At 42.8% G+C, this 16,898-nt stretch overlaps 1 protein-coding gene across 4 annotated transcripts in view; it reads left to right on the top strand.

Annotated features, from left to right (window-relative positions):
- LOC147625024 (protein LOL3-like) overlaps positions 1-11,385 on the top strand; it is a 54,923-nt gene extending 43,538 nt beyond the window's left edge. The window contains exons 5-8 of one of the 4 annotated variants that reach the window (XM_086818242.1): positions 8,538-8,618; positions 10,626-10,691; positions 10,767-10,844; positions 11,188-11,385. In XM_086818242.1, coding sequence (XP_086674368.1) covers positions 8,538-8,618; positions 10,626-10,691; positions 10,767-10,811 — 192 coding nt within the window. In that variant the 3' untranslated portion in view covers positions 10,812-10,844; positions 11,188-11,385. Of the gene's footprint in view, positions 1-8,537; positions 8,658-10,625; positions 10,692-10,766 lie in introns of all 4 variants that reach the window. The other 3 variants (XR_015268903.1, XM_086818243.1, XM_086818244.1) reach the window with 3 other exon arrangements.
- The last annotated feature ends 5,513 nt before the right edge of the window (positions 11,386-16,898 follow it).

The raw sequence follows: 16,898 nt of genomic DNA, 5'->3' as shown, positions 1-16,898 counted from the left end.
ATGCCCCACAGGAGTTGAGGAAGTCTCCATACACAACTCACTCTGAGGATATCATTGGTTTCTTGTCTCTTACTTGGGGAGGTCAATGCAAGGAACAAGAGTGAGCACATACAAATGTATGATTTTGAGGACCCTATCAGGTTGCAGGTGATAGACCAGGATGGCACAAGGCTACAACGGATCTCACAGGACCATGGAGCCATCGCTTTTTATGGGAGATGCCTCCTACAGCTTGGCTCACGCCACAACCTTGCTATCTATAATGGGATGGCATGGTCGTGTGCATCAGGAGGGCTTACTAGTTTTCCGTACAAGGGAGGCACCAATACAGTCAATTATCTTAACAATTATCCACACATCTGCCAGCGACAGTTTTCCACACATGTGCTAGTCCACTACCAAAGCCCGCGCAGGTACCATGCCTCAGAATTATTGGTATGATGACAAATGTGGTATCACACGTGCACGTCTTTTGCATGAGTTAGCTATCGACAAAATCCAGAAGCGTGAAGCTGAACAAACTAACCGGTACCTTACTTGCCGCAAGAAACTAACACATTGTCGTAAACAACACGAGGACTTAAACCAACTCTTCACGAGCGGGAATTCTGACGAGGCTTGGTGTAGGATCCGGAAATGCCGCTTACCCACCCCCATCACAGACCCACACATCTGGCACTCGTATGCACACGCATTATGCCACATACCCCACCAACCCTCCCTTCCTCACACACGTTCCACCACATCCACCTTCTTCACAGGAGACATGGTGGTGAAGGCGATACACAAGCTTCAGAATGGCTGATCACAGGATCACGAGGGGCTTATGGCTGAGCAACTCTCTTATGCTAGCGACATCGTGGCACCCCTCCTAGCCCTTATGTTTAATAGGGCCCTCTCAGAGGGCTTTCCCCCCACTTGGTCATCACACATTATTGCGCCTATCCATAAGGTGGGAGACCCCATGGATCCTAATAACTATAGAACCATCATGAAAAACCATATCTTGGTAAAGCTCTATGGATCTATACTTGAGTCTGAGCTTAGCACACTCGTAGAGAGAGAGGGATATAGGGCACAGGGCAGGCAGGGTTCAAGAGGACCTTCTCCACGCTGGATCACATATTCACGCTTGAGGCTATCATCGAGCAGGCCAAGGAAAATGGCTACCGACTATACTGTTGCTTTGTGGACATCCGCAAAGCTTTTGATACTGTATCTCGTGCCTTTCTCCTACAGCACTTACAGCATCTTGCGGTCGTTTGACATGATCTAAGCTATTATTGCCTTATATGAGCTAGTTATTGGTAGGGTGAGATGCCCGGGAGGACTATGTGAGGAGGTCTCTAGCACCCTCAGAGTGAAACAAGGATGCCCACTATCTCCGACTGTCACCATTTGGCCACCCAACAAGTCCACCTGTACTTTCTCATCACGTGTATACATTGGATTGGCGTCCATGGCTGTTATGCAGGGGATTGATGCCACTCATGTGATACTGTGGATTTGGCTTCCCGTTGGGACTTTTGCCTGTGTGTACGTGCCCGGAAATTCCTGGAGGATTGGTGTTCCAATTGGGTCTGGTACCTCGTGTACTTACCTGAAACACGTCTATTTTGGTATAGTCACATGAATGGGGATTGTCCATACCAATGTTGTGATGCATAGCATCTTTATGTGCTTGCATGCAAATTGAATTTGCATGCTGTTTTCATGCTTGCTTGACCAATGTGTAGTTCGTGAACCGTGCGTGTGAAACTGTCTGCAGACATTGACATGTGGTTAAGTATTGGTCAAAACTGTCTGCAGACATTGACATGTGGTTAAGTATTGGTCAAAACTTGGCCTTAGAATCTAGCATTAATTTATAAGTGAGAGTGTGTTGTTTTTTGACTATACACATGTGGAGAAGATAGGGCTGAATTGTGATGCTCCAAAGGCTTTGGGTTCAAGGCAAACAACAGGGCATCCATCTCATCTCTTGGGTTGACCTGTACAGCATGTTTGTGGGCTGAAAACAGTCCAATTCAGCAAGGTACTTCGTGACGAATTCGAAGGCAAACAATATATAAACTTGTGTGAAGCCTGTGGCTCTAAGGGCGGAATCTTTGAGTGGCTAGAGCTAGGGTTTTCATGGCTGGTTATGACAGCACTACTGCTAGAGGGTGTGATCACCCACTAGAGTATGGCTGTGCCCGAGGAATTCTTGTAAGGCTGAGATTTAGGCCCTAGGCAACTGTTTTATTTGTTTTCATCATATTATGGATGTATCTGGTGCTAGCCTATAGAGTGTTTACTCTCTGGCACCCATTCTCTTGTATTGGTGTCACCAATTGGCCGACCATTTGGTCCATCTCCAGATTTGTGTCTCGTTCACTTGAGGCCAGGCCAGTGTCTCATGTGAAGGGGCCAATATTTTTGCTTAACATGGACGGGAGCCAGACTGGTGCCACCCGTGTATGACGTGGACTGTGTTCTATCCATGGGATTGTCACGCCATGGAAGAGCCAGTATTTGTCCGTGTCTTACCTATGGGACTGTCACTCCATAGGGAGGCTCATGCCTGGAACTGTGTTTTACCTATGGGACTGTCACTCCATAGGAAGACCAGGATTTATGTTTTATGTCGTGCCATTTTTGTGCCCGACAGATATTTTGTACTTGTTCCATGAACGGGAGATATGTCCATGATACTATTTGCACATGCACTCCTGTTCTGCATGTTTGAAACTGTTTTCGCATGACTTGTATTCTTGTGTTTGCCTGCTTGACGTGTCACTTACTGAGCGGGGACGCCTGCCAGTGAGTCGTGAAGTTTGCTCTGTCTTCTGACGAGTTTTATTGCGTGTGAACAGGTGGTAAGTGTATTGCACTTGTTGGTTTAATAGTTTTATCTCTAACCTTTTATTTTATAAGGTTGTAAGTTCACATTTCATTTAAAAGTGGGCACCCATTAGGGGCACCCACATATGGGCCAAGGTGGGGAGCCACACTTAGCCCCTTAAGTGTGTGTGGGGGTGGGTGCATGGTCACCTACCCACACCACACTATGAAGCTGGCCGGCCCCATGCAAACATGGGGAGCCGGCCAGCTGTGGTTGTTTACTCCTCTCCATCTCCTACAAAAATAAGTGACCACCCTTCAGCATCCCACACATGATCGTGCGCCTCCGTCTTCAGGCTACGCTTCCTCCACCTCTACACCCTGACGGCTGCACACAGTAGGCGGCTGTGATTTCCTCTACAGGTTGCAGCCCGGTGGTTTCAGCATCACTGCAGACATTTTGGTGCGCCTCTTCCACTTCAGGCTGTGCCACCTTCACCTCTTCCACAGACGGCTGTGCATGTTTTTGCTGGTGGCTGTTTCCTTCCATCTGCGCATGCTGCTCCTCCCATTCAGGCGGTTGTCTTCTCTCTTCAACAGGCTGCGCTGCTTTCTCTTGCAGGCGGCTGTGTGTTCATCTCCTCCAGGCTGTGCCATCTCCACCACCTCAACAGCAAAGGCAGCTCCCTCTGTTCAGCAGGCTGCACCTGTCCTCCAGCAGGCTGCCCACTACACAGCAGGCGGCTGCGCAGGCTGCAGCCAGGCGGCTGTGCACTGCAGCCAGACGGCTGTTGTTCCTACAGCTGGCGGCTGCACATGCTTTTCCTCCCATACAGGCGGCTGCCTACCCTGCATAGCGGCTGCTCCATTCTCCTCCGACAGGCGGTTGTACTTATTTCCCATCGGTGGTTGCACCTCCCTTCCATAGGTGGTCACAGGTGGCTTTGCACCTCCTAGGTGGTTACACCTTCAACATAAGTAGCTCCTCCTCCTCCTCCTCGACAGGCGGCTTTGCACCTCCCTTCCATAGGTGGTCACAGGTGGCTTTGCACCTCCTAGGTGGTTACACCTTCAACATAGGTAGCTCCTCCTCCTCGATAGGCGGCTGCGCCCTGGTGTTCCTCTCAAATAGCTGCACACAGACACCTTGGGTATTGGTCTTCCATCTGTGAGCTACAAGTAAGTGAATTCAGATTTAAGTAAAGAACTTTGTTGTAAATCTGATAAAGGATTCTCTCTACCGCTCACACCCGTTCGGTGCCGGGTAGTCCAAGCTTTTGGAGAACCACGGTCCAAAGGTGCCGAGATCGGGAGAGCCAGGCGTTAGTACGGGAGCGCCTGTTTGTGCGTGGTCCTGGAACACGAGTGGCGCGCTCCGCGGAGTCCATTGAAGGCACAGGACCGTAGAGACTGGACCACTCAAGTGGTCGCTCTCCTTCGAACATCTACTTCGAGCCTCTTGTTTGGTACTGTATTCATTTGTACATGGACATCATCTGGTTCATTGAACCCATGGAGCATTGTATTTGCTAAATACTCCCAATAATATATCATATATTGAGGGGGGGGGTCGGCCCGTTCCGGCCCCAGTGCTGGTGTCCATCTATTTTATTTGATTTCATTTCAATTTTCAGTTGTTATTAAGTTGTCCATTTCAAATTGTGATATTAAGTTGTGCTATTACGCGTGTGGGTGTCCAACGGAGTCTATTCCCACTTGATGGGATCGGTTTCAATTGGATCACTATGTTGGCAATAAAGATACCTCTGGGGGGCCTCGCCCAACTTCAATCCCTAGTGCTGTGTCTTGTGCAGGGTTTCATATTGTTGTTTCAGTGGTTTCAAAGCATGACTATGTATTGTCAGATGCCTATGTATTATGTATGCCATGATATTATGTGAAATCGGCCTTCAGAAATTTGACGGGCGGTGAAACAAACACTCGCACACAAAACACTTCATCACCCATGGGGACCTGGAAAAGGAAACAAACAGGGGGAGCTAGAGTGCTCTTGCAAATAGCACAAGGACACCGATTGGCCCCAAAACGCAGTGGCGTCCCTTGCGGTATTTCTTTACTTGATTAAATTTGAGTACAAAGTACCACTTGTAGAATCCTTCATCCATAGGATCCCTTATAGTTTCACCCAGGACTTCCAAATAAGAACTCTCGTTATTACAGCACAACATACCATAGAGAAGCCACACGTGTACAACACCTCCCTGCTAGAAAAGGTCTTCTCCATCTCTACTATGGATCCCTCAAACCCTTTCCCGAACAGCAGTAGGGCTGTACCAAACCATATGTCCTCCCCTATAGTCACAGCTTGCATGTAACCTCGAGAAAACTACAACCTGTTCACATGAATCCAAAGACATGCTTTCCACATGAAACCAAAGACTTGTATCCGATAAACCAAAGACCTGTATCCCATAAACCATAGGCCTGTTTCCTCGATACCAATGTCCTGTTTCCTCTCGAAAATCAATGTCCTGTTTCCATGACAAATATACCATCTAATCACGGTTGCCAAAACCTAGAGAGACAAAGATAGAGGACGTGTCAAGCAATCCCTAAATACACATAAGTCCAAGACGAAGAGTAACAACACATCTCTTCCAAGAACATCATCCTGTGTATATGTAGCTTGATCCTCTGTACCCCATTCTCTAAAACAAGGCTTGCAATTCACGAATAAAGAACTCTCTGACGGAGGTGTCGATGATCTGGTAGACGGCGAGAGGGATCATGGAGGTCTTGTTGGTGCCGAATTGGGCCTGGACGATAACGTCATGGTTCTAGATGATGGGAGGGTTAGCGCGCTACTGAATGGCGGAGGGCCTCTCTAAGCCGTAGGCGTAGATGCCCCGCAGGAGCTCATCCCCGGACACCCATCGCGTCGGAGTGACTGTACATCTTCACGCCCGGACTTGTCTCATAGGCCATGCCATCCTTGTCCACCTATGCCCCGCCTCTGCCACCACCTGAGACCATTGCTCCGCCTGCACCACCACCACAGACCAGCACTCTACTTGGCTACTTTCACACAGGCAGCCGCCACATGCATGTGGACTGCTCCACTCTGCCAAAGGTCGCCCGCCTGGCGCCCGCTTGACTGCTTTCACATATGTAGCCCGCCTGGCTATTTCTCATACACGCAGCCACCTGGCGTCTCTCATACACGCAGCCGCCTGCATCAGCGCCACCATATGAGGACATTACCCCGTCCACCACTTGCAGCAATGCTAGCCACAGCCGAGGGAAAATGACGACCCCTGCTCTCTCTCTGTCCAGTGCTGCCTGTGATGAAGTTCTACGTGTAGTTTTGTGTTCTCTGGCGACCAACCATGCGCCCGCATACACCACACGACTCCACCTCCTGGATTTCTCTTCCAATGCTTCATGCTTCTTCATCAAATATTAATGTTTTTAAGTGTATTGATTAGCATTGTGCTCAACCAAACATTCCACACCGACCCTCTTTGGACTCTATAGAGGTGAGATCTCAGACTTCATTGAAAGAAACAGAGGCGGAGGAGATTTTCTAGGAGGTATTCTTGTTTCCATCCTTTTATATGCTGCTGATATTGTGCTCATTGCATATCCTGAGGAGGGGCTTCAGAAGCACATGGATACTTTACAGGATTTTTGCACAAAGAGGGGGCTCTGAGTCAACCTTGGGAAAACCAAGGTTATTGTATTCCACAGTTGCAGGCCGTACAGAGATCACATACATGGGTAGCAGGGTTGAGGTGGTGTACTCATATGTCTATCTTGGAGCTACCTTCACCAGTCCATGCTTCTCAATGACACAGGTAGTAGAGGATAGACTCACTAGAGGATATGCAACTCTAGCCTTATTGGAGAGGCAGTGTTTCTAGGTGCATTTTCAGGAGCCGAGGACAAAGGGTTGGCTTTTTGACACCCTAGTCACCCAGGCACCTATGTATGCAGCTCCTTTCTAGGCGCCAGATTTATCCTCAACAGATTGGCAGTGCATAGAGCATCCTCAAATCATGATGCTATCACGGATGACACGTAGCAAGCCATTTGTTCCCCATCAGATCATCCAGGCAGAGTTTGTTGTGGCTCCTATGTTGACGGAGGCGCTGTTCCAGACAGTCACTTATATACAGAGGGTGAGGGAGATGGATCGACTTTGGCTCCCCTGACTTGCACTCCAATCATCAGAGAAGTTAGCTCTTTGGAGGAGAACATTCATCGTGGTATGGCACAATACTTAGCTGGTTTCAGGCACATGGATTACAGATGGACCACCGGCTCCCAACATTTCCGTATGATCCATATTCCCCAAATATTAGGCTTACACATGAAGATAGAATCCGGGTGATCTGATACGATCTACTGGAGCTATACACACGTAACACATGGATCACACCGGTAGGCTAGAAGCGTTACAATTATATTGTACACAACTAAGTTCCTTATGCAAGACAACGCAAGGCTTTAAGTATCTCAATATGTGTATTTGATGTACCTTGACGTATATGATTTATGATTATGACTCATGTTCGGGCTTCCAACTTCTTGGATGATTGTCATCATCCCCATTTTCTCCTCATGGACTCCCATTGTCATCCTTCAAATCCTGGCAACCTTTCTATTGAAAACCTTGCCATCCTTTGATTCCACTCCAAAGTCTAGTGTGAGTCAATGCATCTGTTCCACTTTGTCCCCTTGTCCTCCATGCCATTTCCCCGAACACTTCTTTGGTCCTCTTATCCTGAGTAGTCTAGCATCTTCACTCCACCCATTGGATGATCATCATCCCTTAGAACTGTTTTCGTGAAAGCTTTCCCCCAATGGCATTCGGGCTCACAGGGCTGCCATTCCCCTTAGGTCTTGCTCAATGCCACCAACCATTCTCTTGGGATCTTCTTCCATGTCTGTGTTACCCTTGGAATGTGCACCTTCCTCTGCGACACAATCAGGACTTGCCCTTGGTGAGCCTGATGCTCTGATACGAATGTTACATGCGTGGAAGCTTTGTGTCTTCTTTCAGCCCTAAATGCCTTTTATAGGAACACATAGATGCAAACATAAAGAAGAGCCTGAGAGGAGAGAGAAAAGGTTGCATTTTCAACTAATCTAATGTATATTCATACTATCCAAAAAGTATATATATGTTTATACAAAGTCTGAAGACCCTTGGCCTTAATAGACACACACACATTCCTATGGTATCTCTATGATTAATAAAAATAAATACATGAATAAAATTATCACAATGTGTAAAAAGATATAATATTCATAATTACAATTTTAATATATTATTAATACATCAATTGCAATATCAACTCATAATAAACTTAATATAAATTTTAATGATCATATTATTGTGAACACTAACTATGTAAGATTTATCCTTGCAATATTATACTGTAATATTAACAACAATTAATCATACTATATAGTTGAGTAGATAATACATATTTTATAATAATCACACTAAGTAATTACATTTAATGTTTATTATACATGAACCCCCACATACCCCCGAAAGAAAACAAGACAGGCCTATGGTGAACCCTTTACTCGTGTTGGGGTGGTTGATGTGATAAATCATTTCTTGTTATTGTATCAATTGTCTAGCAATGTTTGTTATTTTTTGGGATTTGGTCTTTCTAATTTTTTGAGAAGGAAAGAAGATGGTGGTTGGTGCTATCTGACACCTTTACTTGTTGGTGCTTTAGACGAGCAATGCAAGGATGCCACTTCCAACACAAAGGCCGCCCTCAAATGTCACACCTGTGCAACTGTATCCAGCTTCGCAGGTTGGGTGATGTTTCTCAATGTTTATTGGTGACGATCAGGTGATGTTTGGTTACAGGGCATGATTTTGGTTCTCATACAAGGGCAGTTTTGTTCTATTGATGCCATGACCTGTCTTGCCAAAGTTCCAAGTTACAAATTGAATGTAAAGAAAAACATCAGTTTTTGTTGGTCTTTGTTCTTTAAGCCTTGTCTTCATGGCTGGTGGGCTTCCATGCTCCTTGTCTGGCAGTGTTACCCTGCCCCTTGCTCTTTTAGACTGGTACCTCTGTTTGTCATTCCCCATCACAAGTGTGTGCTTCCAATTCCCAATTTAATCTACATGCTTCCCTTTGTTACATGTGGCCTTCATCCCCCCACAAACTGCTTGTCTCTGTGGGACTCCTTGGTGTTGTAGTGATGACACACATGCATTGACTCTCTTTGGAGCTGTTGCATGTGCCACCTCTTTTACTTGTCTTGAAACAGTGGGGAGAGAGTCATCTGTGGGGGCGAGAGTCATCCTGGCTTTGTGCAGATTTAGTTTGTCTTGGAGTCTTTAATTTGGTATGGGAATCGTTCCTTTTGATGTTGATGGAGAAAACTCCTTTGGGAAATGGGCTGCTTTTTTTTTTTATATACCTTTAAGTGGTTAATAGGTCCTTCTGGCCATCATGTGATATGTCACCTCTTGCTGGTCATCCTCTGTTCTGCATTAACCAGGTTCAGTTGTGACGTAGCTCATTTACAAAGGCTTCAATGCAGTGGTATGGCTTGAGAAGTTCTTTCATGGCTACAGAGTCTTGTTATCAGCCTACAAGGAAGCCATGCAGTTAACTACCGAAATCTGGAGATATTGCGCGCACATTATTATTTTGTTTGCAGAGCTTTTATGAGAGGATACATTGTGAAAAACAACACCACTAGGTTTTGATAAGAAAATCAACCGATTCAGAAAACTTGCCAAAAGGGCAAAGACAGGAAGAACCCAGGCAGATTTGAGAATGCAAAGAAGGTCCCTCTAGAGAGAATCTGATGGTGCATTGATGGTGCTCCGATGCAAAAGCTTCTTGGGAGTCCTTGTCAGGACAGGAGTGATCTGCACTCACTGGAAAGGCCTAGGCTCACCTAGCAACCATGGTAGCAAACTGGAGAGCCTTTTTGATATCCAGTAGAACTCCACCCCCATCCCTGAGGTTGGGGTGGGGTATCGCTTATGCAATAGCGGGAAGATTTTCTCCAATTGACTTGTTCGCTTGAAGTGAGGCAGATTTCGCCACTGCACATCTGGTAAGGTTGCACTCAGTGACTTTCTCACTTGAAGTGAGGCAGAGTTCCTCTATCGCCACTGCGATTCTGGTTAGGTTGCACTCAGTGCCTGCCAACTTCCAGGCATGTTACAAGTTCCTCTAGGGTCCCTATGGGCTGTATGGACATGCGTAGACCCTGGAGTGCAGGGAGCAATTTGGTGCTCAAGGTAGAGGCCCATTCCCACCTAGCAACTCACTGGAGTGCCTCCTCTCCATGGTATCCACTGGAATTCCACCTCTGCCTCCCAGGTGGGTTCTCTTGCATTTCCTTTCTTCTAAAGAGGGCTGATAACTCATCCTTATGGATCTACGCATTTTTACTAATACATGGATCTTTTCTTTGGAAAACAATACTGTCCTGATACTTGGCTTCTAGATTGTGAAAGATGGGAGAAGAGCCGAGATTTCACTTTCCTTGTTTTAGTTACTGATCAAGGCTCTGTGGTTCTCTAGAAAGCCATGGTTGAAAAGAAAAAGTTACGATACATTGTACCAATGGTGAGAGAGACAGTTGATGTCATGCTGTCACGCATTGAACTTCGCGTGATTTAAGTTCATGTTGAGCTTTGTGAACAGGCTTTGTTAGTAGAGCAAATGTACAAGTACTTGTGTTACGCAATGAAGTGAGGGACTTAGACTGAGGGCAAGTGAACTTGGAACTGCTTGTGTCAGGGTTAGATGTTTGAGGCCTTAACTTGTTTCTTCCTGCCTATTATGTAGCCAACACCACGGACTCAGACTGTCGTAGTCGAGAATCCAATGACCTTTGATGAAAGCGGCAGGCTGGTAAAGCATTATTTTTCATGCATCTTTTAAAAAATGCTTGGGTTGGTTGAGGACTAATAACTTGCTTTTTAACAGGTAAGCAATGTTGCTGTTGGTGTTACCACTGTTGAGAAGAAATAAATAATCCATGGTCGCAATATAAGTGGAAGAATGGTCAGTGCTTTTGGTTTACCGAAGCTGCCTGCTTAGATGTATGGAGCTAAGTAATTTGCTAAATAACAGTGTCTTATGCTACTGACAATGTCTGGTGGGCACCTTACTATGCTTTGTGGCCTATGTCTTTACCTTCCTTCTTGTCTTTGTGTTTCACTTTTCTTTATCAGTAAGTAATATATAGAAGAGTGAGTATGGCTTCTCTTTATCTCTTAAGATCTTCAAGTAGTGGGTCTGGCAGGGAAGGAAGTCGCTCTAGCTATGGATATTACAGCCATGCATTTTGCTTCCAGAAATATAATGTATTTTAGTTATTATAATTGTAATTCCATCTCCCATACAGGTCGAAACAAGACTGCCTATGAGGTTCAAGTGAGTTGACGGCGTATGATGTCACTGTGTGCATGTGCACATGCATCTGTTCACAGGTGCAAGTTTTGTAGCTATGTATCAGTGTACTGATTATTGTTTTGCTACAATGTCCTGCCAAAGTAATGGCCTGTTTATGTATCAGTGTCCTGCCAAAGTAATGTACTGTTTATGTATCAGTGTACTGATTATTTAATGACCTATTAGGAGAAAAAAATTACTCAGAGAAAATGCACTAGCTTCAAAAATACACTACCTAAAAACTAATGTGGATTACACATTAGAACATCATATACATCTAGAAAAATGTTCACTTTTGTATGTGCCAAAAAACAAAGTTTGGTAACCCCATATGGTTAACCTTACATTATAAGCCTCATATACATCTAGAAAAGTATTCTCTTGTGTGTGCTAAAAACAAGGCTTGGCAACCCCCTATGGTTAAATTAAGTACCATGGACCAAGCATTATTTTGAGGGCAGTTTTAGGCCAATAACGTTGGTTTGAAGCCTTTTAATATTCAATTTTTTTAATCCAAAAAAACCCTTGTTTAGTGGTCACTTTTAAAAAATGAACCTAAAAGAATTGCCAAAGCAAAGACAAGTTAACATGTCCATGGGTTCAAAGGGAAGAGCGTGTCAATGTGATGGGTATGATTTTCAAAGGGTTATGTAGTGAAACCTTTTAGTACACACGACAGAAGCAAGGCAATGATGCTGCTCTATAAGAGTAGGCTATGAAACCATATCAAAAGGAAATTGAATGTCTTATCAAAGGTGCTGAGGAAATCATGTTCTACCACACGGTTTGTGCTATCTTTGTTTGTCTAAAATTTGGTGCTAGATGTGTATGTGTTCGGCCAGCATTATAGCGGGAGGAGGTAAACCTTTCATGGTGGAAAATGTAATTTTGAAGATGCTTAGATAATTGTGCATGCAAAATTAAAATATAAAGAAATGGTCTTAATTGATTATGCATGGTGAGGAGGAGAGAATATTCTTGAACGATTTGAAAAACTTAAGTTGGGTAGTGTACAAGCACACTAAAAAAGGCTTACTTATTTCCCAGAATAGCATATATATTAGTTTGAGAATGTAAGTGTTAAATTTCACAAATCTATTAGTTTGAAAATAATAAATGTGTTAATTTCTAAGTCGTGAAGTTGTGCAAGTGGTAGATCTAGAGAGTCAAGATGCATCCAACTAGGTAAAAATCCCCATGTTCCCAAATTTATGTTTGAGAGTATGGGTTTCACTAATAAGTGAATGATTGCAGCTAAGGTTTCTCTTTGAAGTCAATCTTTAGTAGTATGTTGGTTGGCTAGTTTATTGTTCTTACATGTGAGCTTAATTGACAGTCAAAGCATGCCCATGACACTGATATATGTAGGTGGGGACATGGGAGGTCCCCAAAAGGGTAGTAATAATTTTTCCTCTCTCCATGTACTTAAGTAGACGGTTGCACTCAAGGACTATCCAAATCTACTACCCTACTACTCCTAGGGTAGGCCCAAGAGGTTATGATCATACTTACCCCAAAGAAAAGCTAAACAATCTGCCAAAGCAGATGATTTCTATCACAATTAGACGGTTTATCATAGCAATTAAGTAATTCAAAGCTGTGTAGAGATATTTTGGGTGCATAATTCCTAGAAAAAATTGAACATATCTACATTATGTGTAATATCTTCTTTACATACAGTATACTCGAGCTGCTTCAAACTAATTCATGGATAAATTTTAAGAAGACATTAATCTTGTGTGCTTAAGCCATAATTCTTGATCTTGGGGAATTATTTACTTCTCATTCATTATAGGTGTGAGATGCTAGAAGATCTTGGAAAATTAACATACTATTTCTCTTATTCACGGTAGGTGTAATACAGAAGCAAACAGTACGAGGGATGTTAACCACTCCATAGGTTAAACATGGTTTTATCCATCCGACTCATGTAAGGCACTTTCTTATCTTACTTGCTCAAATGGGCACTAAGACTAGTAATAGAGGTTGGACCCTTTTTAAGTATGGTCAGCTTAGTGTGAAAACTAGTCATTTGTATGTATCATTTTTTACAATAAGCAATACAAAATCATTCCCTTGTAATATTTGTGTGTGTGAGCTCTCATCTTGTCTCTTCTTGCTTCCTTGTATGCCATTGAATCTTGCTTGCTTGATGGATGCATGCTAGATATGTTTGGTTGTATGTTGTCTTCTTACATTAGCTTTCTCTTCATTCTCCACCATTTGTGAGAGACAATCATCGTGAGAAGGACCATGTCTTCTTACCTCCATCTAGGCATAGAGAGCTCTCGCAAAGAAGCATTCCAATTTGACAATGGAGTGAAGACATGATAGACTAGCTAGTACACCCACATAGGGAAGTTATAGATTGTAGCTCTAAGGCATGACCCAATGACACATGCTTCGATAAGGCTAAGGTAAGCTCTTCACTTACATATTTGGCACCGCTGTCGGGTACTAGCCTAGGGCTTAGCTCTGTTTATCTATCGATTCTAAGCTATTGGGATTATCTAATATTGTCCAGTGTTGAGATAAAGAGTACACACTTCAAACAATGTTTGGTTTTGGAGCTTTGGATGTGTTTGTTTGTTGTGTTTGATTTTGCTTTGAAGCTTGTTTATATTAGGGTATTCTATTCTCATCTATTGAAAGGAAAAAATCGTGGTTCATTAGAGATTTGCATGAAATTGGAGTCCAAGAGGCTTAGATTTCATTGCTTCAAATCAAAGATTAGCTTAGCAATTGTAATTAAGAGTGGAATCCACTTTGAAAAGATCAGTATTGAGCTCACATAGGGTGAATTAGAGTGTGATTATCATTTTTGTTTATGAATTTTATTTTTACAAATTTTCATGCATTATATGAATTTGTAACTTTGATGTAAATTCATCAAGAAATAATAAATAAATATTTAATTACTTATATTATAACATTTAATTAGGATTAAGATCATTACCCACACTCCATTAAGTTAAAAAATATCAAAAACTATAAAAATCCAGCGACACCAACTCTTGTGTTGGGAACATGAGTCCACAATTTCGTGAAAAAGATGCGAGTTTGGACACATGAGCCTAAGCTTGGAGACATGAGCTGTGAGCTTGGAAATGTGAGATATGAGCGTGAAGACGTGATTCTAGAGTTAGGTATACTTAACATTGTACGTATTAATTATTACTACCATAAAGACTCGTATGTATACACCTACTCATGTTCTTGGAGGAGTTTCATCGCCAACTACAAATTCCAAGAAAAATTCTTATCCTTCGTAGTTATTGAGAAATTAAAGTATAATGATTATCTACTAAGTGCACACCAACCTTGTTATAGGCCTAGTCCCTAGATTTTCGTTCCCTTGTGATAGGATTTTTCATACAAAGAAAGTACGTGAGCCGAGTTCATACAAAAAAGATATGAGGTTGCAAACGTGAGCCTAAATATTGTCTTGAACCTAAACCTAAACACATGAGCTTGTAGACATGAGTCTAGAGACATGAATGTGGATACGTGAGCCGGGACACATGAGCTTGCTTACGTAAACTTGCATACGTGAGCCAATCTTCCTACGTGAACTTGGACATGTGATCCTTCAGATGTGAGCCTGGACATGTGATTCTTCAAACGTGACCCTAGTAGCAAAAAAATAATGTGAAATCATTTTCAGAATTGCACAAGGGACTTTTTATGCGAACTTGATCTCGACTAATTATTGAAAATGATAATATAATCAATTGTAGCTCATCAAACTACACTCTCAAACCCACGAAGCTTGTGATCCCAACAAATGACTAGCACTAAGTAGAGTCTCCCTTACTAAGAAGGATAGACTTCGATCCATCTCAAGCGAGGAGCTTTGGAAAGAAGTGAGCTAACAAAACACTTACACGAGCATAGGAACACCAAAACCATAGAAAGAGGAGCAGCCATGATTCTACGAGCTTGGATTCACCAATTAGCTCTGTCAACTGTTGGATATGATAATTAAGCTATGAAGATTGATCAAAACATACTCAAGGTGGGTCAAAGATTGTACAAAACATCATGAATATGAGGGACAAAAACTGGTATATGTAGAAAATTGCTTTGAGATTAACACAAGAAGACACTAATTATGATTAGACATGAACCAAACTTACATTTTCACTTGATCACAACTTGTACCTTATTTAGAGACTCCTCTACAACATGCACCAACCATTTGTAGGCTTTACACAACACCAACCACTGACCACTAGCCTAACAACCACACATTAAATTGGACTAAGGAGTTGGGATTACATTTATCCAACAATCCCCCCTTAAGATCAACTTCTTACAAGAACATGAATCAAGTCTAACATACCTCCTTGACACAATGAGTAAGAGTCCCCCCTTAACAACAACATAGGGTAGTGTACTCTCCTCTACAACTCGTCAAGTTGGAACAACATAAGTCTTGACTCAACCACATACATGACATAATCTAAAAAGCATACTCATCATCTACATCTTTTATACTAAGACTAGAACAAAGATTTGTTTCTTCCTGTTGGTTGACTTCTTCAACCACATGTGCCTTTGCTAGCTTTTGATCTTTTTGGTAGCACTTTGAGGATGGATGATTCGTCTTTCCACAATACTCACAAGGATGTTTGGAGAAACAATTCTTAGTAAGATGATTTGTATGACCACAAATAGTACACTTCTTCTTTGCCGATGTCATAGTAATAGCATATGCATAAGGATCTATCACATCCTTTGTAATCTTCTTGTCTTCTTCTTGCAAAGAATTTATGATACTTTCCAAAGAAGGGACTGGCTCCTTCTCTTTAAGTACCGTCACAATTTGTCTAAAGCTTGAAGATAAGCTTTTAAGTAGGATAGCAATAGCATCTTAGCAATAGCATCTTCTTCAAGAAAAGGAGACTTAACATAAACCAATTGTGTCATTAAGCTCTTCAACCTGTTAATCAAAGCTGCCAAATTTTCATTACTCTCCATGGTTAGATCAAAGAGTTGCATCTTCAAACTGATCTTGGAATGCTTTGCCTTAGCACCAAAAGTACGTTCTAATAATTCCCAAGCTTCCATAGTTGACTCAACATCATCAATATAATGAATAAAATCATCTTCTAAAGCAGTAATGATAATACCAAGTGCTTGCTCATCTTTTGCTTAAAGTGCAGCCGTTGTAGCTCTTGTAACTGCAGCAGAAATACCTGCTTCATCTTCAGTAAGTGGCTTGACCGTACTCCACAGATTTTTCTTCATGACGTAGCCCTTCACCTTGATTTGCCAGGTATGAAACCCAGTTCCGTTGAATTTGTCGGAGAATGTGGAGCTCATGATGATGAAATATGATGCTTGATGTTGAAAACTTGCTCATATAGATGATTTAAGCCCAAATAATAAAAATATCATCAATATAAATCAAAATAAGTATCACCATGTTGTTGGAGCAAGTGAAGCAGAAAATAGGCGACTGGAAAAACATGTCGTACAGCAGCTATACGGTGGACCATATGCTCCAAGATTTTGTATGCTGAATCTTCACTTGATGACCTTGAATTGCCTTGGAGGAATTTGGCTAATTTGTAGAGACGACGGCGAATTGACGCGATGAGCAGAAAACGGGCAGTTGTGATGGCGATGAGAAATTCGTCGAGCTGCGATGAAATCCGCCGT

This window comes from Cibotium barometz, chromosome 24 (assembly GCF_041138505.1).
Source record: "Cibotium barometz isolate CiBa-2024 chromosome 24, ASM4113850v1, whole genome shotgun sequence".
Classification (NCBI taxonomy): Eukaryota; Viridiplantae; Streptophyta; class Polypodiopsida; order Cyatheales; family Cibotiaceae; genus Cibotium; species Cibotium barometz.
This window is presented reverse-complemented; position numbering and strand designations above follow the sequence as displayed.